Here is a 24349-nt window from a genome sequence, read left to right on the forward strand (position 1 = left end):
AAAAAGAAAGGAAATGGGGCACCTGGGTGGCTCAGTTGGTTAAACCTCCAACTTAGGCTCAGGTCATGATCTCATGGTTTGGGAGTTCCGGCCCCATTTCAGGCTCTGTGCTGACAGCTCAGAACCTGAGCCTGCTTCAGATTCTGTGTCTCCCTCTCTCTGCCCCTTCCCTGCTCTCACTCTCTCTCTCTCTCTCAAAAATAAACATTAAAAAAGTAAAATAAAAATTTAAAAAGAAAGGAAATGATAAAAGGAATCTTTGGGAAGATCAGGAAGACAGAACAAGGGAAGGAGTAAATACCTGGGTAACTACAATATGCTTTCCTTCTCCTCTTGAGTTTTCTAAATCATGTTTGACAGTTGAAACAAAAATTATAACACTGTCTGATGTATTTCTCAATGTATATAGACAAAATAATTTAAGATAATTATGTTATAAACAGGGTAGCATAAAGGAATTTAAAGGGAAGTAAGGTTTCTTCTACTCTTCACTCAAACTGGTAAAATGTCAATACTGGTTGATGGTAATAAGTTATGTAAGTATTATGTTAATACTTAGAGCAAGCATTAAAAAAGCTGTACAAAGCTATATATATCTATATTCAAAAACACAATGTATAAGCCAAAGTGGAATTCTAGAAAAGGTATAAGTAACCCACAAGGGGGTAGGATAAAGAAAACAAAGAACAGAAGAAACAAACAGAAAATAAAATAAAACAAAACAAAAATGACAGACTTAAGCCCTAAGCTATCAATAACTACATTAAGCAGAAATGGTCTAAATATACCAAAAGGAGATAAATATAATACCGAACTATATGCTGTCTACAAGAAACTCACCTTATATACAATGATAGAAGCTGAAAGTAAAGGGATGAAAAGGATATACCGTGCAAGTTTAATCCAAAGAAAGTGGAGTGGCTACATTGATATGACATAAAGTAGACTTGCATGCAAAAAAATTATCAGAGACAGAGAAGCACATCACATGATAAAAGGTCAATCCACTGAGATGTAGCAATCCTAAATGCATATGCATCAAACAACAAAGCTGCAAAATGTGAAGCAATAAATGATAGAACTGAAAGGAAACAGGCAAATCAACACTTGTAGCTGGACACTTCAATATGTCCTTCTCAACAACTGACTGAACTAGTTAGAAAATCAGCCAAGGACAGAGAAAAATTCAGGAAACACCATCAACCAACAGAAGTAAAGCAACTTTTATATAAAAAAATAACTCGGGGTGCCTGGGTGGCTCAGTCGGTTAAGCGGCCGACTTCAGCTCAGGTCATGATCTCGCGGTCTGTGAGTTTGAGCCCCGCGTCGGGCTCTGGGCTGACAGCTCAGAGCCTGGACCCTGTTTCAGATTCTGTGTCTCCCTCTCTCTGACCCTCCCCCATTCATGCTCTGTCTCTCTCTGTCTCAAAAATAAATAAACGTTAAAAAAAAAGTTTTAAAAATAAAAAAAAATAAAAAAATAACTCAACCCAACAATAGCAGGATTATTTTCATGTGACCATGGAACATTTATCAAGACAGACCATATCCTTGGCCATAAAACAAACCTCAATATATTTAAAGAAATTGCAATCATACAGAGTATATTCTCTGACCACTATGGAACCAATAAGAAATTAGTAGCTGAATGGTAACAGGAAAATCTACAAACACTTGGAAACTAAACAACACACTGCTATGCAATTCTTAGGTCAAACATGAAGTCTCTAAGGAAATTAAAAATTACATTGAACTACATGAAAAGGAAAACATACCAAAATTTGTTGGACATAGCTAAATTGATAATACTAAATGCTTACATTAGAAAACAGATAAAGACTTAAATCAATAACCTAAGCTCCCACCTCAAGAAATTAGGTAAAAAAATAAACCCAAAACAGGAGGAAGGAAATAATAAAGGCAGAAATCCAGATTGAAAACAGAAAGACAATAGAGAAAGTCAATGAAACAAAAAGTTTGTTCTTTGAAAAGATCGATAAAACTGACAAACGTCTATCAAGTTTGAGAAATAAAGAGAATTTTTCAGTATCAGGGATGAAATATCATCACAGAGCCAGCCTACAGATATCAAAAGGGTAATAATATTTTGAACAATTCTACACACTTAAATTTGACAACCTGGATGAAATGTATCAATTCCTTGGAAAGCATAAACTACCACAATACATCTGGTATTAAATAGATAACTTTCATTGTCCTAAAACTATTAAATAAATTTAATCCATAATTTTAAAAACAAAAAAAGATTAAAGATAATTAAGCAAAGTATTTAGTATAGTGACAGGCACATTAGCTAGTACTCAATAAACAAAGGCCATTATCATTTTATTTAAATCATTACAACCACTCCTGGGGAAACTGAAGCTTCACAGAGTTGAAATCCTTTGCTAAAGAGTCAGAATTCGAACCCAATTCTGAAGCCAGTGCCATTTCCTCTAGAGTTTTGAGTCCACACCTCAGCCACGCCCCCCCCCCTTGGAGATGTGCCAACCAGCACTTCCTTTATAGATAGGAAAACTGCAAAGCAGTGAGGATTTGCCAAAGCCCCAGAAGTCAATAAATGCTCACAAACTAATTCTTCACCAGTGTACAATTATTCTCAAAAATTAGGGTGCATCAGAATCTTTCGTTTTGTTAAATAGAGATTGCTGGGTCCCAGCCCAAGAATTCACATTTTTAAAAAATTCCCAGTTAATGAACCATACTTTGAGAACAAAATGTTAGCACACCCATCCCCCAAACCAGAAGCTGTCACACTCCACAGATAGGGAAGGAATTGAGACAGAATAATGCTCTAAATCAGTGGTTCTGAGGGTGGCCCCCCACTCACCTACTAAATCAGAAACCCTGCAAGTGGGGCCTACCTATCTTGTCTTTTAATAGGTCTTTCAAGTGATTCTGATGCATGCTAAAGTTTGAGAACCATTGTTCTACAAATCAAAGTGATTTGCAAAAACCCAGCCCTTCACAGGAGAAAAAAAGTTAATACCAACTTTTTTCCACTTTTGAGAACTTGGACTCTGGAACCAGATAATTCTAAGTTCAAATCCAGACTTAGAAAGTAATTCCATGAATTCTAGATTCTCAGCAGCAAAATGGAATAGTCATCTTCCAGGAAGTAACTTGGCATTATTAATCCCTAACTGGACTTGAAGCAGTCTAGCCTATGGAAATCATCAGAGATGTGAACAGATTTATATCACCTATAAGGCATCTGTGGGCTTAAATGTTGTGAGCAACCATGAAAAGTCCACAATATTTAATTTTCAATTGTGCCTAAGTACAATCTTATATGGAGCACTGTGAGCCTGGTGTGTGTGCATGTGCACACAATGCATGGGTTAAGCAAGAGCAGCCCACCAGGACCTGATTCTTAGATGACTTCCTTGTTTTCTGCTAGCCCATAGAGAGAGGAATGAGAAGAGATAAAAACGTGGTCTCTTTCATAGAAAAAAAATAAGGCAATTAACCTGTGTCAGGGTCTTCGTAGAAACCCATGATTCACCACAGAAATGTAATTAAGGAGGAGCCTATCCCATAAACCCATTTCTACATTTGTAAATTTGCAATTCATAATGGCCTCAGTGGTGTTCTTTATAAATGTCAACAAGAACACTGTGCAACAATGTGCACCATATTTCTCTTTTTGTTTTGACCAGCAACTTGTATCAAAATGAAAAACATTTCCAGAACTCCCAAAGTTTCCCTCATAACATAATATTATAAAAAAGTAGAAATGATGTTAAGTATCCAACCACAGAAGAAATGACCAAGTAATTGATGACACATAGATATATGGTGGGATATCAGAAATGAGATTTACATGAGTATTTGACAACCTGGTAAAATACTCACAGAATGTTAAATAGGAATAAAAGTCAGGCTACAAATGGTATTTATAATACAATCCCATGTTATAAAAATATAGGTTTATATCCTAAGTCAAAAGACAGGAGATAATGCAACAAAACATTTAACAGTGGATTATGCTGGACAGCAGATTCATAGATGATTTTTATTTCCTTATTATTTTTGTCTTTTCTACAATGAGCATGTCTCACACATATAATCAGGAAAAAACTTAAAACATTATTTAAAAAAGAAAAACCTAACTTTTAATTGGGTGTGGATTGAAATAATTTATTCAAAGTCCCTGTCATGGGGCCTGGCATATAGTAAGCACTCAGAAAGCATTTGTTCCAGTTTTCTGTTCCTAGACTATGGAGTTAGAGTCTCTATACTGTGGGCAGTTCACTTTCCAGGTTTGAATCTACACACTTCTCACATAATCCAAAGCAAAGGCCACAGGCAATAGCTTATTTTAAGAAGGCCCATTCATTCATTCATTCATTCATTCAAAAATTCACTCAGTATATCTATTACATGTTCAGCACTAAACTAGGTTCTGGGGATACTAAAAATGAAAAGATGACATCTCTGCCCTCAAATAACTCTGGCTAATGAGTGACACAGGTTTATTAACAACTATGATATGATGAAATAATTACTTTCAATAAGGATGTATACAAAGTACAATGGGAACCAGGAGGAAGGAGGCCTTTTACAGAGGAGGTATGCCATGACCTATAAAAGGGAGGACATTAGTAGGAATTGCATGCACAAAGAAAAAGAGGGATAAAGGAGTATAAAATTTTCCCAGAACTTTAAGTAGTTCAGTCTTGCTGGGACATAAAGAACCAGGAGGAGGAGTGGCGGGAAATGAGACTGAACAAGTAGATCACAAAAGGTCTTGTCTGTCACACAAAGGAGACTGAATTTTATTCTGTAGGGGAACCACCAAAAGAATTTTAAACAGAGGAGTGACTTGATCAGCACTAGCAAAGATACCAGGAATCCTGAAAATCATCTTAATCCCGCTTATTTCCAGAGGAAAGAAAAAGGCCCCACCCTCTAGGTCTGTCCTCTCTTAAGTGAAATCACATGAAGCAGTAAAAAGAACTCTGCACCTGGCACACAATAAATAATAAAGATCAGCTGAACATGAATTTGAAGGCGCTGCAAGGGGCCATCCCTGCTGAGAGCAGAATTTTAGCATAGCAGTACCAGCACCTTCAGTTTGGCTGGGACAATAGGAGCTCATTCAGAAGGGACTAGTGACAACTGAAAATTGTAGAATCTAACATACTGTACTCCAGTGCAAAAATTCCTCTCATGGTTTTCTTTCCATAACTGGGCCTTAAGTCCCAACAATGAGAGAACATCAGTTTCTTCCCACACACTAACTTCTCTGGAATCCTGGGTGACAGATGCTTCTGTGCACACATGGTTAACTGGAGGAAATTCATTAGTGGTTTCGCTCCTGCTGTTTTACCCAATACCTCTTCTGCTTAATTCAATTTAGTTGGATGGTTCTGCAGATAAATACTGAAGAAATAAAGTACTATTGCATTTCTGCCTCCACCTGCTGCATGCATGCAAAACGCTTTAAATCATCAGGACAGATGTATTAGATATATTTTATAGGCGAAGACCATGAGGTTCAGAGAGGCAAAGCAACTTGCCAAAGGACACTCTGATAGTAAGTTGAAAGGCACAATTGAAATCCATGTTTGTTTCAATTATTTCAAAAATACAGCACTGTCTCCCAAGAAGCCAGAATCTGAGGCAAAACACAATTGCCAGCATACAAAAATGATACATTCTTTGTGGCTGGAAAGAGAACACTTCCTAAAATAAAAAAGGGAGCAAAGAGGAAACACACATGGGATAGAAAAAAAGAGGAGACACCAGAGGTCATTGTGAACTACGCCCTGGTCTTGAAAGGAAGGATGAAAAAACATGGGTCTGGGAGGTGGGTTGGAGCTAATTCTTGGCCAGAGAAGGGGGAAAAGTTTCTGAGCAGGAACCTAAAACAGGACTGAGAAAGGAGCGTGCAAGTGAGCACCTGTCCAGTCTGGACTGCCCTCCTTACCTGCCATGAAACCAGTCCTGGCACATGTCACACTCGATCATGAAGCGGGTCACATCGTAAGGCAGCCGGCAGAGGCAATACACTGGTACTGAGGCCATCTTCGCCCGGCCTTGGAGCGCTCTGCGGCGGGCCAGGTTCGTAGCGTCAAGAGAAGCAGGAGGCAGCAGCACGCGTCCTTTCTGGACGATAGCTGGGCACAAACAACACTTTTTACCGAGTGAATCAGGTCCCCCAGGGTACCAACCCTCAGTTCACAAATGGGCAGTTAGTGTTGCCGGGATGCAACACAGCTGGTGTGGCTGTAGGGGGCAATCGGAGAAAAGTCCACCGGCCACCAGAATGTTTTTAACAAATAAAGGACGGCATTTGGCCGTCGAGGATTCTCCCCCGCCCCCCAGCTCCATCGGCCCCCTGAGTCAGTGATAACTTCTTTCCGGGTTTCAGGGAAATATCTGACGCCTTTTCAGGAAGCTTCTTTAATCCCTTACTGAACCCTCTCCTTGCTAGCAACCTTGCTTCCCAGGGCTCTCTTTATTATGACGCAAACCAGAGCCAAAATAAATAGGCTGGGGTACCTTAGAAAAAGCCCTTTCTCTCACTCCCCAAATAGGGGCAACTAGAGAGAGATGAGGGATCCCTGGAAGTCGCCTCAGATTACTCGAGAATCACCTCGATGCCTTCAGGAACAAGGCAGACAAGACTAGGCGCCCAACTCAAACCACAGTTCTGGGGTCGTGCTGAGAGTTGAAATGGTCTTCTCCTTCACTTTCAAAATCATTCCATCCCCAACCAGTCAGTAGTCTCATCACCCCAACAAATTAAATAAATCTCAATTCTAGAAAAGATCAGATCGTCCTCTACTTCGAAGACGACAGGGCTCCGAGTTGCACCCCCAAAACTAAAAAGGATCTCCTCTAAACCCCTGAAACTGACTAGAATTTCTTCACACTCCCGCAACTAAGCAAGAATCTCACCCGCCCCCCCCCCTCTGGCTCGGGAACGGACAGGCATCTCCTCACAGCCCCCTCAGAGTGACGAGGACTCCCGTGTCCCCCCAAACTGACAGAGAGATCATCACAGATCTCAAGACTGACAGGAATATTCTTGCAGCCCCCGAAACTTACGAGATCTCTTCACGCCGCCCAAAATGACAGGAACCTCCTCACGCCCCAAACCTGACAAGAATGGCTTTTGCCCTGAACCCTACAGGGACCTCCTCATCTGCAAAGCTACAGGGATCGCTCACACTAGCGGAGTTCTGTTCCACCGACGCGCCAGCTGCCGGGCTTGCTCCGAAGCGCCTCAGCACCTAGCTCAGCGGAGGATCGGCAAGCAGTTCCGGCCCCACCGGCGGCGCGCGCCGAATTCTGGGATCGTCACGGCAACGCTGCGAATCTTGCTAGCCTTCCCCCAGAACCACCCGCTGGGTTTGCGCGGCCCTGGGCGCCCGGCGGTGCTTCAGAGCGGCTTTCTCCACGGTTTTGCCCCGGGCCCGGTCGTTAGGGCCTACTGGAGCCCGCAGCTCGGGCCTAGTCCGGCGGCCGCCCGAGGAGCGGGCAAACGGCGTCGTCCCTGAGCCGGCTGGAGATCGCTGCGAGCAAAGCAAGAGAAATGAGAATAACCGGCGGCCGCGTCGGAGGAAAAACTGCCGGAAAAGTCGCCGGGAGAAACCCGGTGGCGATGGTAGGCAATTCGAAGTAGTCAATAAAGTTTATTCAAAACAAGGAGGAAGTTGAAGCGGAGAGGGGAGGAGAAATATGGGGTAAACAGCTACCATGTTGAGAGTGGCGGCGCCGCCGCGGGGAGGCTACCAGACCGCCATCTTATGAGGGCTGGGCACGCGAGGTAACCGCGGCAGAGGCGGGGAAGGGAGGCCAGCGGCTCCCGCGTGACGCCAGCAGAGGCGGGGCGCCACCTTGAGAAAGGGTGACGGGATTCGGCTACCTTTGGACCCGCTCGTTTCTTCTAGGTACCCAATCAAGGCTGAGGACCTTAAGCCACCATCTTAGGCGAGGCAGTCGCTTGGCTCCATTTTGAGTGGTGCCAGAGCCTTCCAAGCCTTCCTCCTCCTCCGGGCCAACAGGGAGTTAAGCACCCTCCTTCCTCCTCCCCCCACCCCCCCCACCCCCCCCACCCCCTCCCGTCACACACCCACCCCCTCCCCTCACACACCCACCCCCCTCCCCCCCCCCCCCACACACACACAATCACTGTCCCTCCACCCCTCCTCTCCTACTTCCACCTCCTCCTCCGCAGCCTTCTCGTCCTATGAGAGGAGGTGAACTCAGTGACTGCAAACTGCAAAGCTAATGGATCGCGGCGGGGGCGGGCTTCGGCCAGGATAGAGATGGAGTACTCACAGTAGCTCCCGTTTGCCGAGCACATTCTGTGGCTGGTCTCTTTTGCACGGTCTCCGAATTGTTTATTCTTCACCCTGCAAGGAAAGCTCTGTTCAAGTGAAGACATGGGTTTTAGGGAAGCCAAGTGGCTTCAGTTTCAGAGCTGGGAAGTTGAACTTTGCACCCTCTACTACCCCCTCTCCCCGCCCCGAGTTGTGTCTTGTCGGTCCCTCAGTCGGTCCCTTGGTCCTAGTCCCTCCGTAAAGCTTTTGTGTACTTCCCAGCTCCCTCTGAACTCTCTCTTCTTTGACTCCACTATTTCAGTTCAGTTTGGTTCAGATACTGTGCCATGATTATTATGCACAAGTCCCAGTGTTTTCTGACTAGCCTGAGGGTGGGTGGGAGAAGAGGTTGAATGAATGGAACTCCACAGACATAGAAGGTGGCGCTGGTGTTCTCTGACATTCTAGAATATTCTCTAGGAATCCTCTTACTATTTCATTTTTTAAAGGGCACCACCACTTTAAACAAGAAAATGTGTGTATGCACATCAATTTCCTAAGTGATGGTGGCTTAGACCATGGGGATACCATGATGAAGTGGGACTCCAGTGGGGAAATTGCCAGCCAGTGCAGGAGACAAACATGCAAACCAACAATTGGGATTGCAAGGTCCAGTAAGCATATATCTACCTCTTGCAAAGTGCAAAATAAAGTCATGAAAGTGCCTCAGAAGCAACTTGGTGCGGTCAAGGAAGGTTTCAGGGAGACCTGAAGGCTATATAAGAGTTTACTGAAGGATCAATATGTAAAAATGCATGGAGGCACACAGAAAAACATTTACAAAAAAGTTAAATGTTATATTTTATCCTGTAAACAATAACAAACCACTAAAGGTTTTTGAGCAAAAGCAACTCAAAAGTCACATTTGCATCTGAGCCAGGGGAAAATTCAGGATTAGTGGGACCTGAAGCTTATACAGTTTGTGAGGTAGGTCTTTAAGAAAAGAATAGAGGGGTGCCTGAGTGGCTTGGTCAGTTGGGCGTCCGACTTTGGCTCAGATCATGATCTCACCATTTGTGAGTTTGAGCCCCGCATAGGGCTCTATGCTGACATCTCAGAGCCTGGAACCTGCTTTGGATTCTGTGTCTCATTCTCTCTCTCCCCTCCCCCATTTGTGCTCAGTCTCTCTCTGTCTCTCAAAGATAAATAAATGTAAAAAAAATTTTTTTTAAGAAAAGAATATGGGCTTGTGAATACAAAATTAGGCTCAAAGGTAGAGTATTTCTAGAAGCTATTCCTACACCTGGGTAATAACTATAAAGAAGAGATACAAACCATATATAAATGTCTCACTAAAATGAAACTAAATGTATCCCCCTTCAATCAACTTCCACTCAGCTGGATCTCAAAAATGTCTGAAGCAGCTCCAACACCACCTAATACAAGAGAAAATGTGACTAGGGAAACTAGTGGAAGGGGACAGTGGTTTTAATGAATTGTGTTTTAAATATATTATGCAAACTTTATAAAAACATATGACCATGTGACCATATGACAAGTGACATGCCCTGCAGCTAAAGCTTTCTTAGCTTGGGGGGGGGGCTGACTTTGGCCACACATATAATAAAATTGGAAAGACACAGATAAGATTAACATGGCCCCTGCACAAAGATGACATACAGTGTTGTGAAGCCTTACATAATAAAAAGGAAAAAAAGGGAAGACAGGAGGGAGGAGGCTGTTGCATTAGTAATGAAACAAAGATGAGGTCTGAATCAGGATAGCTGCAACATAGGTAGAAAAGGATTAAATAAGTGGGATATTTTGGATGTTGAATAGGCAAGGCTTGGGAACTCATTGAAAATAGGTGAATGAGTGAAGGGAGTGTGAGTTCATTGCTGGGTTGGGTGTCAAGAGTGGATGATGGTGCCATTGACTGAACTGGAGTGCACGGAAGGAAAAGCAGGTTTGGTGGGGAAGAAGAGACTAAGTTCAGTTTGGAGCACATTGAGTTAAAGTGTGTTTGGAACATTAATTCACTCACCCAGAAATTCTTTCTTGAGCATCTAGTATGCTCCAGGCACCATAGTAGGTGCTGAGGATGTGGTGGTAACCCAGGTAAGATCCTGACCTTCATGGAGCTGCCATTCTACTGGGGGGATCAGTCAATAATCAAACAAATACAGTTTCATTCATGTATTTATATTTACCAGGCAGTGTTCTAAGCATTGGGGACTCAGGGCAAACAAAACAGACAAGTTCCCTGCCTTCCTGTGATTCACATTCCAGCTAGGGAAACAAGCAACAAAATGAGTCAAATAAGAGAATCTCAGTGAGTGCTATGAGTTGCAGTGAGTGCTATGAGAAAAATAAAACAAGTTATGAGATAGAGAAAGATCTGGATAGAAGTTAGTCTGTTTTAAATAGTCAAGGCCTCTTGTAGAAGGTGGTGTTTAATCTGAGACCTGAATAATATGAAGTAACCAGGGACAGGGCAGAAAGAATAAACCGTGCAAAAGTCCTGGGGCACCTGGGTGGCTCAGTTGGTTAAGCGTTCAACTTTGGCTCAGGTCATGATCTCGTGGTTCGTGAGCTTGAGCTCCGCATCAGGCTCTCTGCTGACAGCCTGCTTTGGATTCTGTGTCTCCCTCTCTCTCTGCCCCTCCCCCACTCACACTCTGTCTCTCTCTCTCCTTCAAAAATAAATAAACATTAAACAAAAATTGTTTTAAAAAGTGCAAAAGTCCTAATGTGGTGGGGTAGGGGGCAGTTCAGGGCATTCCGTCAAAAACACTTCCTAAGGACTGGACTGGATATAGGTGGTGATTGGGGTAGGGTCTCCAGTCATAAATAAAAGAGACCCTGTGTTTACCCTTAAGGAGTGTACAGTCTAATGAGGGAGTCAGGTTTCAATGAACAACACAAGGCTGAAAAAAGTCAAACCCTAAGTGCTGCCTACAGGTATCAGCAACATGTGTGGGAACAAAGAGCTATAATGAATTCAAACATTTTCATTTGGTATGTTGCAAAAGCCTTCACAGGAGGTGGCATTTGACCCATGTATAGTAGTACTCATCCCTGAAAGTTCTTCCCTAGTGTTCTTGGGAGGTGGGATAGAGATGCTAAAGATAATGGGAAAGGCAAAGCTGATGGAGGTGAATCTGACGCAGATTTTGCTGACAAAGGAGCTCTTGGCACTGCTATGGATAGGAGGAAGCTGGCTGCTGCCCTAGAGATGTGTGCTCTGGTTATGTCCATCATAGCATCAGTGCAAGATGTGAACTGGCTACCATAGAAGGAGGCTGCTCTGGAAACTTTCCTCCCCTACCCCCACCTCCACTTAATGGTTATAAACATTTCCTTTTAATTACACTAACAATAGTAAATGAATTCCCATTGTAAACATGCAAACAGGCTGAAGATACCACCACTCAATCTCTGTTTACTTCCTTAAGGGGAACCTCAATGGCCTCTTTTCCAATTTATCTCTCTGCATATAATATGTACATATGAGATGAAAAGTGATGAGGGCTAAAATGGACTATAAATGAGAAAGAAGGAGGGAAGTGGGGGAAAAAATTGCATGAGGAAGAACAGGTTTGCTCCAAAACAGATTGGGAAGTACAAGGACAGTGAAAACAAAAGAAAAATAATAACACATAACATTATCTGAGGATTTACTATGTGTTAAGCACTATTCTAGGCTCTTTACATGCATGCATTAACTCAGTCCTTAAAGCAACATTATGAGGGAAGTACTAGTACTATCCCCATTTTAAGTGTAAGGAGTACAGGCATACCTTGAAAATATTGCAGGTTAAGTTCCAGAACACTGCAATAAAGTGAATATCACAACTGAAATTTTTGGTTTCCCAGTGCATATAAAAGTTATGTTTACACTATATTATAGTCTATTACATTTGCAATAGCATTATGTATAAAAAAAACAACAGAGATACCTCAATTTAAAAATACTTTAGGGATGCCTCTGTGGCTCAGCTGGTTAAGCGTCCGACTTCAGCTCAGGTCATGATCTCACAGTCCATGAGTTTGTGTCGGGCTCTGTGCTGACAGCTGGGAGCCTGGAGCCTGCTTTGGATTCTGGGTCTCCGTCTCTCTCTGCCCCTCCCCTGCTCATGCTCTGTCTCTCTCTGTCTCAAAAATAAATAAAAACATTAAAAATTTTTTAAAAATAAATAAAAATACTTTATTGTTGGGGCCTCTGACTGCCTCAATTGGTAGATCATGAGACTCTTGATCTTGGGGTCATGAGTTCAAGCCCCACATTGGGCTAGAGCTGAATTAAAAAAATTACTTTGTTGCTAAAAATTGCTAACAATCATCTGAGCTTTCAACAAATTATAATATTTTTGATGGTGGAAAGTTTTGCTTCAATGTTGATGGCTGCTGGCTGATCAGGGTGGTAGATGCTGAAGGCTGGGGTGGTGGTAGCAATATCTTAAAATAAGGCAACAATGAAGTTTGTCACATTGACTCTTCCTTTCAGGAATGATTTCTCTGTAGCATATGGTGCCATTCAATTAGCATTTTACTCACAGTAAAACTTCTTTCAAAAGTGGAGTCAATCCCAGGGCACCTGGGTTGTTCTGTCCAACTCTTGGTTTCAGCTCAGGTCATGATCATGGTTCATGAGTTCAAGCCCCACGTCAGGCTTTGTGCTGACAGCGTGGAGCCTGTTTGGGATTCTCTTTCTCTCTCACTCTCTCTCTTTCTCTCCCGCTTTCTCTCTCTCTCTCCCCCTTTCTCCCCCCCCACCCCTCCCACACTCTAAATAAATAAAGTGGAGTCAATCCCTCAAACCCTGCCGTTGCATATCAACTATGTTTATGTAATATTCTAAACTCTTTGTTGTCATTGCAACAATCTTCACAGTATCTTCACCAGGAGTAGATTCCATCTCAGGAAACTGCTTTCTTTGCTCATCCATAAGAGGGAACTCCTCACCCGTTAATTTTATCATGAGATCACAGCAATTCAGTCACATCTTCAGGCTCCACTCCCAATTCTAATTCTTTTGCTGTTTCTACCACATCTGTAAGTACTTCCTCTGCTGAAGTCTTAAACACCTCAAAATCAAAAGTCATCCATGATGTTTGTTTTTAAATAGTGTGCATTTTATTTAAAACCAACCAAGCATTAATAAAAATATATCACTGCAGCTGTGATTCCACATCAAACCTTAACAGTAAGAACTAGGCATTTAATTCATTCTTCACATCATGTGCTGAGCCTGGCAGAGGACACCCACCTCCACTAGAGCCTTAGAGGAAGAATGAGACCCCTGGTGGACAGGGCTCAGGTGGCAGGCACCCTGCCCGTCTCTGAGCTTGTGAAGGGAAGGGGCCATGGTGTGCAGCTCTGGTTGCCTGCTCTGCACTCCTCCTGGGCCACTGAAGTGGACCCTGATCAGCAACTCCTTAGTGGCAGTGAATGGAGGGGAAGGGGTGGAGAACCATCTGGAGCTGTGCAGACCAGATGAGTCCTCCTTTCTCCTTCAGTGTCTCTAAAATCCCCACAGAGGATTTGATGGCCATTGCAGGGTTCTACTTGCAGGCACAAGCCCATGAAGCAGTCACCTTTTCTTTGGCTATAGAGAAATCAAGATTCTGAGAGGGAAAATTCTTTTCTTGGAATCAACTTCTAGACTCTTGTTAATGTTGATATGTTGACTTCTTCCCATGAATCATGAATGTTCTTTTTTTTTAACATTTATTTTTGAGAGGGGGGACAGAGGATCCAAAGCAGGCACTGGGCTGACAGCAGTGAGCCTGATGCAGGGCTTAGAGTCACAAACTGCAGTATCAGTGAAGTCAGACACTGAGCTGAAGTCAGACACTTAACCAACTGAGCCACCCAGGTGCCCCCATGAATGTTCTTAATGGCATTTAGAATAGTGAATCCTTTCTGGAAGGTTTTTTAATTTTTTTTAATGTTTATTTATTTTTGAGAGAGAGACAGACACAGAGAGCATGAGTGGGGAGGGACAAAGAGGGAAACACAAAATCAGAAGCAGGCTCCAGGCTCTGAGCTGTCATCACAGAGCCCAACGCAGGGCCCAAACCCACGAACAGTGAGACTATGAGCTGAGTCAAAGTCTGACACTCAACCGACTGAGCCACCCAGGTGCCCCTGGAAGGTTTTTTATTTACTTTTCCCAGATCTGTCAAAGGAATCACACTTACAGTTATACTGTTAGGAAATGTATTTCTTAAATAATGATATGAAAGTTGAAATTAGTCCTTGATTCATGGGCTACAGAATGGATGTTGTGTAGCAAGCATGAAAACAACATTAATCTTGTACATCTCTATCAGAAATCTTGGGTGACCAGGTGCATTGTCAGTGAGCAGTCGTATTTGAAAGAAATCTTTTTTCTGAGCAGTAGGTTTCCATAGTGGGCTTAAAATATTCAGTAAACCATGCATACAGATGTATTGTCATGCAGACTTTGTTCCATTTATAGAGCACAGGCAGAGTAGATTTAGCATAATTACTTTTTTTTTAAGTAAAACCTATGCCCAATGTGGGGCTAAAACTCATGAACCTGAGATCAAGAGTCACATGCTTTACCAAATGCACCAGCCAGGCACCCCATTAAGGGCCCTAGGATTTTAAGAATGGTAGATGAGCATTGGCTTCAGCTTAAAGTCACCAGCTGCATTTGCCCCTAGCAAGAGTCAGTTTGTCCTTTGAAGCTTTGAAGCCAGGTATTGATTTCTCCTCTCTAGCTATGAAAGTCCTAGAGGGCATCTTCTTCCACTAGAAGGCCATTTTGTCTACATTGTGAATCTGTTGTTTAGTGTAGCCTCCTTCATGAACTATCTTAGCTAGATCTTCTGGATAACTTGCTGCAGCTTGTACATCAGCACCTGCTGCTTCACCTTGCACTTTTATGTTATTGAGATGTCTTCTTTCCTTAAACATCATGAGCCAATATCTGCTAGCTTCCAACTTTTCTTCTGCAGCTTTCTCACCTTTCTTAGCCTTCACACAATTGAGGAGAGGTAAGGCCTTGCTCTGGATTAGGCTTTGGCTTAAGGGAATGTTGTAGCTGGTTTGATCTTCTATCCAGACCACTAAACTTCCTCCATATCAGCAATAAGGCTGTTTTGCTTTCTTATCATTTGTGTGTCCACTGGAGTAGTGTTATGCCCAGAATTCCTGATCCCCAAAGACCACCAGGGAGCCGAGTCTGATGCAAAAGCAAAAGAGCCTTTATTCGAGCTAGCTCAAGCTCAATCCCCTACCTGCACCAACGCAGCGGTGAGATACCGGGGAGAGAGAGTTTCAAAAGCACAAAGGTTTTATTGGGGTCTAGGGGCAGTTGGTGAGGTAATGGCTGTGGCCTCAGCCGATTGGCTGGGGAAGGGTCGTGGCCTCAGCCGATTGGCTGGGGAAGGGTGGGAGTCCTGTTATGCAGGTCGCCCGGGCGTGTTTTGATCGGGAAGTTTGAATGGGTGAGTGGGAGGTTACTCAAGGGGATGAGGCGTGGTCAAGGTGGAGGACACAGAACAAGATGGAGTCGGCCGGTGTAGGTCCGTCCTTCCAGTAGCACTTATAATTTACTTCAAAAACTTTTCCTTTGCATTTACAACTTGACTGTTTGGTGCTAGAGGCCTAGCTTTTGGCCTCTCTCAGCTTTTAACCTGTCTTCCTCACTACACTGAATCCTTTTTAGTCTTTGATTTGAAGTGAAAGATATGTAACTCTTCCTTTCACTTGAACACCTAGAGGACATTGTAGGTTATTAACTAACCTAATATCAGTATTGTTGTGTCTCAGGGGATAGGAAGGTATGTGCAAGAGTGAGAGAGATGGGGAATGGCTAGAGGGTGGAGCAAATAGAGTACACAATATTTATCAATTAAATTTTCTGTCTTATATGGGCACAGTTCATGGTGCCCCAAAACACTAACAACAGTAACATCAAAGATCACTAATAAGAAATCACCATAACAAATATAATAATGAAAAAGTTTGAAGTATTGTAAAAATTACCAAAATATGACACAGAGACACAAAGTGAGTAAATGATATTGGAAAAAAAGGTGCAAATAGATTTGCTTGATGCAGGTTGCTACAAACTTTCAATTTGTGAAAAAAAAGGAAAAAACAAGTAAACAAAACAAAACCCTACTATCTGCAAAACACAATAAAAAGAAGTATGCCTGCACCGAGACTTTAAATCACTTGCTCAAGGTCATATAGCTGGTATGTATCCAAGCTGGGGTTCCTGGTAATACAAGTCCAGAGCCTAGGTTCTTCACCACTCCATTATTCCACTAGTATAGATTTTTTTTTTACATTTTATTTATTTTTTTTGAGAGAGACAGAGCACAAGTGGGGGAGGGACAGAGAGAGAGAGACACAGAATCTGAAACAGGCTCTGAGCTGTCAGCACAGAGCCTGACACGGGGCTCAAACTCACAAACCGTGAGATCATGACCTGAGCCGAGGTCAGACACTCAACCGACTGAGCCAGTTAGGTGCCCCTCCACTAGTATAGATTTAACAGCAACTGGTGTTTCTAAATTAGAATCAATGTAAGGGGGGAAGGTAATCAACCATTCTTTGCATATTGAATCACAGAAGCAAAAATAGGGTTTACACTCACTTGGAATAAAAACTAGCAGGATGGTCCCTCTGGTGCCAAACTGGGTAGCTAAGAATACCAACCCATTTCTCCAGGGCTTACTTTAAGAATGTGCCTATTAAAAAAAAAAAAAAAAACAATGTGCTACCTGTGTGGCACTCTGCTCCCAGAAAGGGCTTCAGGCTTGGTTTAATGCTCTACTGTCACCCTCTTGACATTCTTCACATAAGACAAAGGATAAGAACCATATGATATTTCAATAGATGCAAATAAAGCATTTGACAAAGTACAACATCCATTAACATTAAAAGCCCTCAACAAAGCAGGTTTAGAGGGAACAAATTCAGTAAAGTTGTAAGATACAAAATCAATGTACATAAACATATTGGATTTCTACACACCAATAATGAAGAGGCAGAAAGAGAAATTAAGAAAACAATTCCATTTACAATTGCACCAATAATAATAATAACCAAAGACGTGCAAGACCTGTATTCTGAAAACGATAGAACACTGATGAAAGAAATTGAAGATGACACAAATGGAAAGACATTCTGTGATCATAGATTGGAAGAACAAACATTGTTAACATGTCTATACCAACCAAAGCAATCTACACATATAATGCAATCAAAATACCAATAGCCTTTTTCAGAGAACTAGAACAAACCTAAAAATTTGCAGGGAACCACTAAAGACCCTGAATAGCCAAAGCAATCTTGAAAAAGAAAAGCAAAGCTGGAGGCATCGTATTTCTGGACTCCAAGTTATATTAAAAGCTATAGTAATCAAAACAGTATGGTACTGGCACAAAAATAACACATAGATCAATGGAATAGACTAGAAAACTCAGCAATGAACCCACACCCATATGGTCAATTAATCTTCAACAAAGCAGGAAAGAATATCCAAAGGGGAAAAGAATGTCTCTTCAACAAAAGGTGTTGGTAAAACTGGACCTCTTTCTTACACCATACACAAAAATAAATTCAAAATGGATTAAAGACCTGTTTGTGAGACCTGAAACCAGAAAAATCATAGAAGAGAACACAGGCAGTAACTTCTTTGATATTGGCTGTAGCAAATTCTTCCTAGATATGTCCCTCCAGGTAAGGGAAATAAAAGCAAAATAAACTATTGGGACTACCTCAAAACAAAAAACTTCTGCACAGTGAAGGAAACAATTAACAAAAGTAAAAAGCAACCTACAGAATGGGAGAACATATTTGCCAATGACATATCTGATAAAGGGTTAGTATCCAAAATATATAAAGAATTTATAAAACTCAACACTCCAAAAATGAATAATTAAGAAATAGGCAAAAGACATGAATATCTATTTTTCCAAACAAGATATACAGATGGCCAACAGAGACATGAAAAGATGATCAACATCACTCACCATCAGGGAAATGCAAATGAAAACTACAAGATAAAACTTCATACCTGTCAGAATAGCTGTCAGAATCAGCAACACAAGAAACAAGTGTTGGCCAAGATGTGGAGAAAAAGTAACTCTCTTGCACTGTTAGTGGGTGCAGCCACTCTGAAAACAGTATGGAGGTTCCTCAAAATGTTAAAAATAGAACAATTCAGCAATTCAGCAATTGCACTATTAGGTATTTACTCAAAGATTACAAAAATATGAATCTGAAGGGATAGATGAACCCTGATGTTTATAGCAGCATTCTCTACAGTACCCAAAGTATGGAAATAGCCAAAATGTCTATTGACTGAAAATGGGTGTGTGTATATATATATATATATATATATATATATGTAAATGGGTATACACACACACAACACACACACACACTAGATTATTACTCAGCCACAAAAATGAATGAAATCTTGCCTTTTGCAATGACATGGATGCAGCTGGAGAGTATTATACTAAGTGAAATAAGCAAGTTAGAGAAAGACAAATATCATATGATTTCACTCATATGTGGAATTTAAGAAACAAAACAAACGAGCAAAGAGTAAAAAAAGAGAGCAAACCAAGAAACAGACTCTTAACTATAGAAAATAAACTGATGGTTACCAGAGGGAGGTGGGTAGAGGGATGGCTGAAGTAGGTGATGGGCATTAAGGAGTGCACTTGTTGGGATGAGCACCAGTGATGCACGGAATTGTTGAACACCTGAAACTAATATTACATTGTATGTTAACTAACTGTAATTTAAATTAAAACTTTAAAAAAAGAATTTTTTTTCTGTCTTGCTTTTCTGCAAATTCAATTATTTTTTAACTTTTATTATTATTTTTTTAATTTACATCCAAATTAGTTATCATATAGTGCAACAATGATTTCAGGAGTAGATTCCTTAGTGCCCCTTACCCATTTAGCCCATGCCCCCTCCAACAACCCCTCCCGTAACCCTCAGTTTGTTCTCCATATTTATGAGTCTCTTCTGTTTTGTCCCCCTCCCTGGTTTTATATTATTTTTGTTTCCCTTCGCTTATGTTCATCTGTTTTGTCTCTTAAAGTCCTCATATGAGTGAAGTCATATGATTTTTGTCTTCCTCTGGCTGACTCATTTCACTTAGCATAATACCCTCCAGTTCCATCCGTGTAGTTGCAAATGGCAAGATTTCATTCTTTTTGATTGCCGAGTAATACTCCATTGTATAAATATACCACATCTTCTTTATCCATTCATCCATTGATGGACATTTGGGCCCTTTCCATACTTTGACTATTATTGATAGTGCTGCTATAAACATGGGGGTGCATGTGTCCCTTCGAAACAGCACACCTGTATCCCTTGGTTAAATGCCTCGTAGTGCAATTGCTGGGTCATAGGGTAGTTCTATTTTTAGTTTTTTGAGGAACCTCCATACTATTTTCCAGAGTGGCTGCACCAGTTTGCATTCCCACCAACAATGCAAAAGAGATCCTCTTTCTCCGCATCCTCACCAACATCTGTTGTTGCTTGAGTTGTTAATGTTAGCCATTCTGACATGTGTGAGGTGGTATCTCATTGTGGTTTTGATTTGTATTTCCCTGATGATGAGTGATGTTGAGCATTTTTTCATGTGTCAGTTGGACATCTAGATGTCTTCTCTGGAGAAGGCTTTTCTGTCATTTGCCCATTTCTTCACTGGATTATTTGGTCATTCATGTCTTTTTCCCATTTCTTCACTGGATTATTTGGTTTTTTTGGGTGTTGAGTTTGATAAGTTCTTTATAGATTTTGGATACTACCCTTTATCTGATATGTCGTTTGCAAATATCTTCTCCCATTCTGTCGGTTGCCTTTTAGTTTTGCTGATTGTTTCCTTTGCTGTGCAGGAGCTTTTTATTTTGATGAGGTCCCAGTTCATTTTTGCTTTTGTTTCCATTGCCTCTGGAGACGTGTTGAGTAAGAAGTTGCTGCAGCCAAGATGAAAGAGGGTTTTGCCTGCTTTCTCCTCGAGGATTTTGATGGCTTCCTGTCTTACATTGAGGTCTTTCATCCATTTTGAGTTTATTTTTGTGTATGGTGTAAGAAAGTGGTCCAGGTTCATTCTTTTGCATGTCGCTGTCCACTTTTCCCAGCACCACTTGCTGAAGAGACTGTCTTTACTCCATTGGATAGTCTTTCCTGCTTTGTCAAAGATTAGTTGGCCATACGTTTGTGGGTCCGTTTCTGGGTTCTCTATTCTCTATTCATTGATCTGAGTGTCTGTTCTTGTGCCAGTATCATACTGTCTTGGTGATTACAGTTTGTAATACAGCTTGAAGTCCGGGATTGTGATGCCTCCTGCTTTGGTTTTCTTTTTCAAGATTGCATTGGCTATTCGGGGTCTTTTCTGGTTCCATACAAATTTTAGGATTATTTGTTCTAGCTCTGTGAAGGATGCAGGTGTTATTTTGATAGGGATTGCATTGAATATGTAGATTGCTTTGGGTAGTATCAACATTTTAACAATATTTGTTCTTCGTATCCAGGAGCATGGAATCTTTTTCCATTTTTTTGTGTCTTCTTTAATTTCTTTTGTAAGCTTTCTATAGTTTTCAGTGTATAGATTTTTCACCTCTTTGGTTAGATTTATTCCTAGGTATTTTATGGGTTTTGGTGCTACTGTAAATGGGATCAATTCCTTGATTTTCTGTGGCTTCATTGTTGGTGTATAGGAATGCAACTGATTTCTGTGCATTGATTTTATATCCTGCAACTTTGCTGAATTCATGAATCAATTCTAGCAGTTTTTTGGTGGAATCTTTTGGGTTTTCCGTATAGAGTATCATGTCATCTGTGAAGAGTGAAAGTTTGACCTCCTCCTGGCCAATTTGGATGCCTTTTATTTCTTTGTGTTGTCGGATTGCAGAGGGTAAGACTTCCAATACTATGTTGATTAACAGTGGTAAGAGTGGACATCCCTGTCTTGTTCCTGACCTTAGGGGGAAAGCTGTCAGTTTTTCCCCATTGAGGATGATATTAGCGTTGGGTTGTTCATATGTGGCTTTTATGATCTCGAGGTATGCTCCTTCTCTCCCTACTTTCTTGAGGGTTTTTATCAAGAAAGGATGCTGTATTTTTTCAAATGCTTTCTCTGCATCTCTTGAGAGGATCATACGGTTCTTGTCCTTTCTTTGATTGATGTGATGAATCACGTTAATTGTTTTGCAGATATTGAACCAGCCCTGCATCCCAGGTATAAATCCCAGTTGGTCAGGGTGAATAATTTTTTTAATGTATTGTTGGATCTGGTTGGCTAATATCTTGTTGAGTATTTTTGCATCCATGTTCATCAGGGAATTGGTCTATAGTTCTCCTTTTTAGTGGGGTCCCTGTCTGGTTTTGGAATCAAGGTAATGCTGGCTTCATAGAAAGAGTTTGGAGGTTTTCCTTCCATTTCTATTTTTTGGAACAGTTTCAAGAGAATAGGTGTTAACTCTTCTTTAAATGTTTGGTAGAATTCCCCTGGAAAGCCATCTGGCCCTGGACTCTTGTTTTTTGGGAGATTTTTCCTGGAAAGCCATTTGGCCTTGGACTTTTGTTTTTTGGGAGATTTTTGATTATTAATTTGATTTCCTTACTGCTTATGGGTCTGTTCAAATTTTCTATTTCTTCCTCTTTCAGTTTTGGTAGTGCATATGTTTCTAGGAATTTGTCCATTTCTTCCAGATTGCCCATTTTATTGGCATATAATTGCTCATAATATTCTCTTATTATTGTTTTTATTTCTGCTATGTTGGTTGTGATCTCTCCTCTTTTATTCTTGATTTTATTTATTTGGGTCCTTTCCTTTTTCTTTTTGATCAAACTGGCTAGTGGTTTATCAATTATGTTAATTCTTTCAAAGAACCAGCTTCTGGTTTCATTCATCTGTTCTACTGTTTTTTTTGGTTTCAATAGCATTAATTTCTGCTCTAATCTTATGAATTAATTATTTTCTGCCTTGCTTTTCTGCAAATTCAATTATTTAGTCATCAAAATTTATATTTTTAGGAACTTCATTTTCTTTTTAAAATTTTTTTTAATTTTAGGATAGTTTACACACAATGTTACATTAGTTTCAGGTGTACAACATAGTGATTCAGCTTCTCCATACATTATGCTATGCTTACCACCAGTGGATCTACCATCTGTTGCCATACAACACTATTACAGAATCATTGGCTATATTCACTATGCTGTGCCTTTATTACCATGACTTATTCATTCTATAACTGGAAGCCTGTACCTTCCATTCCTCTATACCCATTTTGCCTATCCCTTCATCTGCCTCCCCTCTGGAAACCATCAATTTGTTCCCTGTAGTTATATGTTTGATTATGTTTTTTGTTGTTGTTGTTTATTCATTCATTTTGTTTTTTAGAATTAGAAATTTTATTTTCAACCAATATGATGGAAAGCACCATCATTCACAATATTGCAAATAGTATTTGATAACTTTTCATTTTGAAAGGGGGCTTTGTGTTGGTGCAACTGTTACTGGGACTTTTTTGTAGGCTGTGACAGCATTGGGATGGATTTCTGATAAGTTATTTCAAAATACAAATGTTAATGCACCTAGAGCTGATGATTCTTGTGGAACAATTTTTCTAAAAAATGATCTCTTCACACAAAACACTTTTGTGTTAGTCTGAATCTAATTTTAAAAGAATTTTTTTTTCAACGTTTATTTATTTTTGGGACAGAGAGACAGAGCATGAACGGGGGAGGGGCACAGAGAGAGGGAGACACAGAATCGGAAACAGGCTCCAGGCTCTGAGCCATCAGCCCAGAGCCCGACGCGGGGCTCGAACTCACGGACTGCGAGATCGTGACCTGGCTGAAGTCGGACGCTTAACCGACTGCGCCACCCAGGCGCCCCATTCTGAATCTAATTTTAAATACAAATTTGTACAATGGCATTTGATGTTTCCTTTGACATTTCCTGTAACTTGTGGAGGTCTGCTATAGACTGAATGCTTACATCAGAGTAATATGTTAAAATCCTAACCCCCAGTGTGATAGTATTAGGAGGTGGTGTCTTTAATAAGTGATTAGGTCTTGAGGGAAGAGCCCTCATGAATAAGATTAGTGTTCTTATAAAAGAGACCCCAAAGAGCTCCTTCACCCCTTCCACTACACAGCAATAAGATGGCCATCAAATGAACCAGAAAGTGGGCTCTCACCAGACACTGAATCTGCCAAACCCTTTATCTTGGAATTCCTAGCCTCCAGAAATAAAGTTTTGCTATAGCAGCCTAAACAGACTAAGACAGGGTCATACAAATGGAAAATGGTTTGACAATTTATTTATAATTCAAAATGCCTGTTTATGTATTCTACCACTGTATCTTCAATTACAACGAAAATACTTTAAAAGTGTTAATAATTGTCATTAATAATTGGCTCATCGGAAGCTTTCATCAAATGTGTCTAATGTGATGATCTTTAAATTTCCTTTCCATTTTTATGCCTGTGGTTATTTGCTTTGCAATGTTGCAGCAGTTTTCAAAAGCAGAGATTCTAAACTCTTCAAAGAATTCTAACCGTCCCCCCCCCCCCCCCCGCCGATGTACTTTACTGCAATATGAATGGGTACACTTTTATTTTGTAATAATTTACTGAACAAGTTTACAGCCCAGGCACCAGCAGTTCCTGTCCCAGTGCTCAAACCAGAGTTAATATCTGTGTAGATGCTGCAGCGACAGGCTCTGCTGACAGAAGGGCAAGATTGCCTCCCACCATGGGTCCCATCACTGCCTCTATGCAGAAGCCATCCTCAGGCATATGGCCCCTCCACCACCACTGCTCCTGCTACTGCTGCCACCATTGTCAATGGCCCAATGTCTCCCCTCTGGGCTGGTGCCCCAGACTGCCCTAGATGTGCTTGTGCATGGCAGGCAGTGTGACCAACTGCTCAGCATGCACACAACCTACCAGGCCCACGTGCTATGCACATTGCCATCCACTGTATCTCTACTGCTCATGTGTACAGTCCATTGTCACATTGTACTACA

General features: G+C 41.1%; 1 protein-coding gene and 1 non-coding gene across 4 annotated transcripts in view; one reads left to right on the forward strand and one right to left on the reverse strand.

The window, feature by feature from the left end:
• Nucleotides 1-8450, reverse strand: part of PHF8 (PHD finger protein 8) — a 95472-nt gene extending 87022 nt beyond the window's left edge. Inside the window, exons 1-3 of one of the 3 annotated variants that reach the window (XM_047843635.1) lie at nucleotides 8314-8450; nucleotides 7078-7544; nucleotides 5954-6143 (exon numbers count right to left, since the gene is read on the reverse strand). In XM_047843635.1, coding sequence (XP_047699591.1) covers nucleotides 5954-6051 — 98 coding nt within the window. In that variant the 5' untranslated portion in view covers nucleotides 6052-6143; nucleotides 7078-7544; nucleotides 8314-8450. Of the gene's footprint in view, nucleotides 1-5953; nucleotides 6144-7077; nucleotides 7835-8313 lie in introns of those variants that run through there. The other 2 variants (XM_047843636.1, XM_047843637.1) reach the window with 2 other exon arrangements.
• A 1441-nt stretch (nucleotides 8451-9891) lies between these two features.
• Nucleotides 9892-10000, forward strand: LOC125157985 (U6 spliceosomal RNA). The gene has a single exon (XR_007149123.1). It is a non-coding gene; the product is annotated as a U6 spliceosomal RNA (small nuclear RNA).
• Nucleotides 10001-24349: the final 14349 nt, after the last annotated feature.

Source organism: Prionailurus viverrinus, chromosome X (genome assembly GCF_022837055.1).
Source record: "Prionailurus viverrinus isolate Anna chromosome X, UM_Priviv_1.0, whole genome shotgun sequence".
Classification (NCBI taxonomy): Eukaryota; Metazoa; Chordata; class Mammalia; order Carnivora; family Felidae; genus Prionailurus; species Prionailurus viverrinus.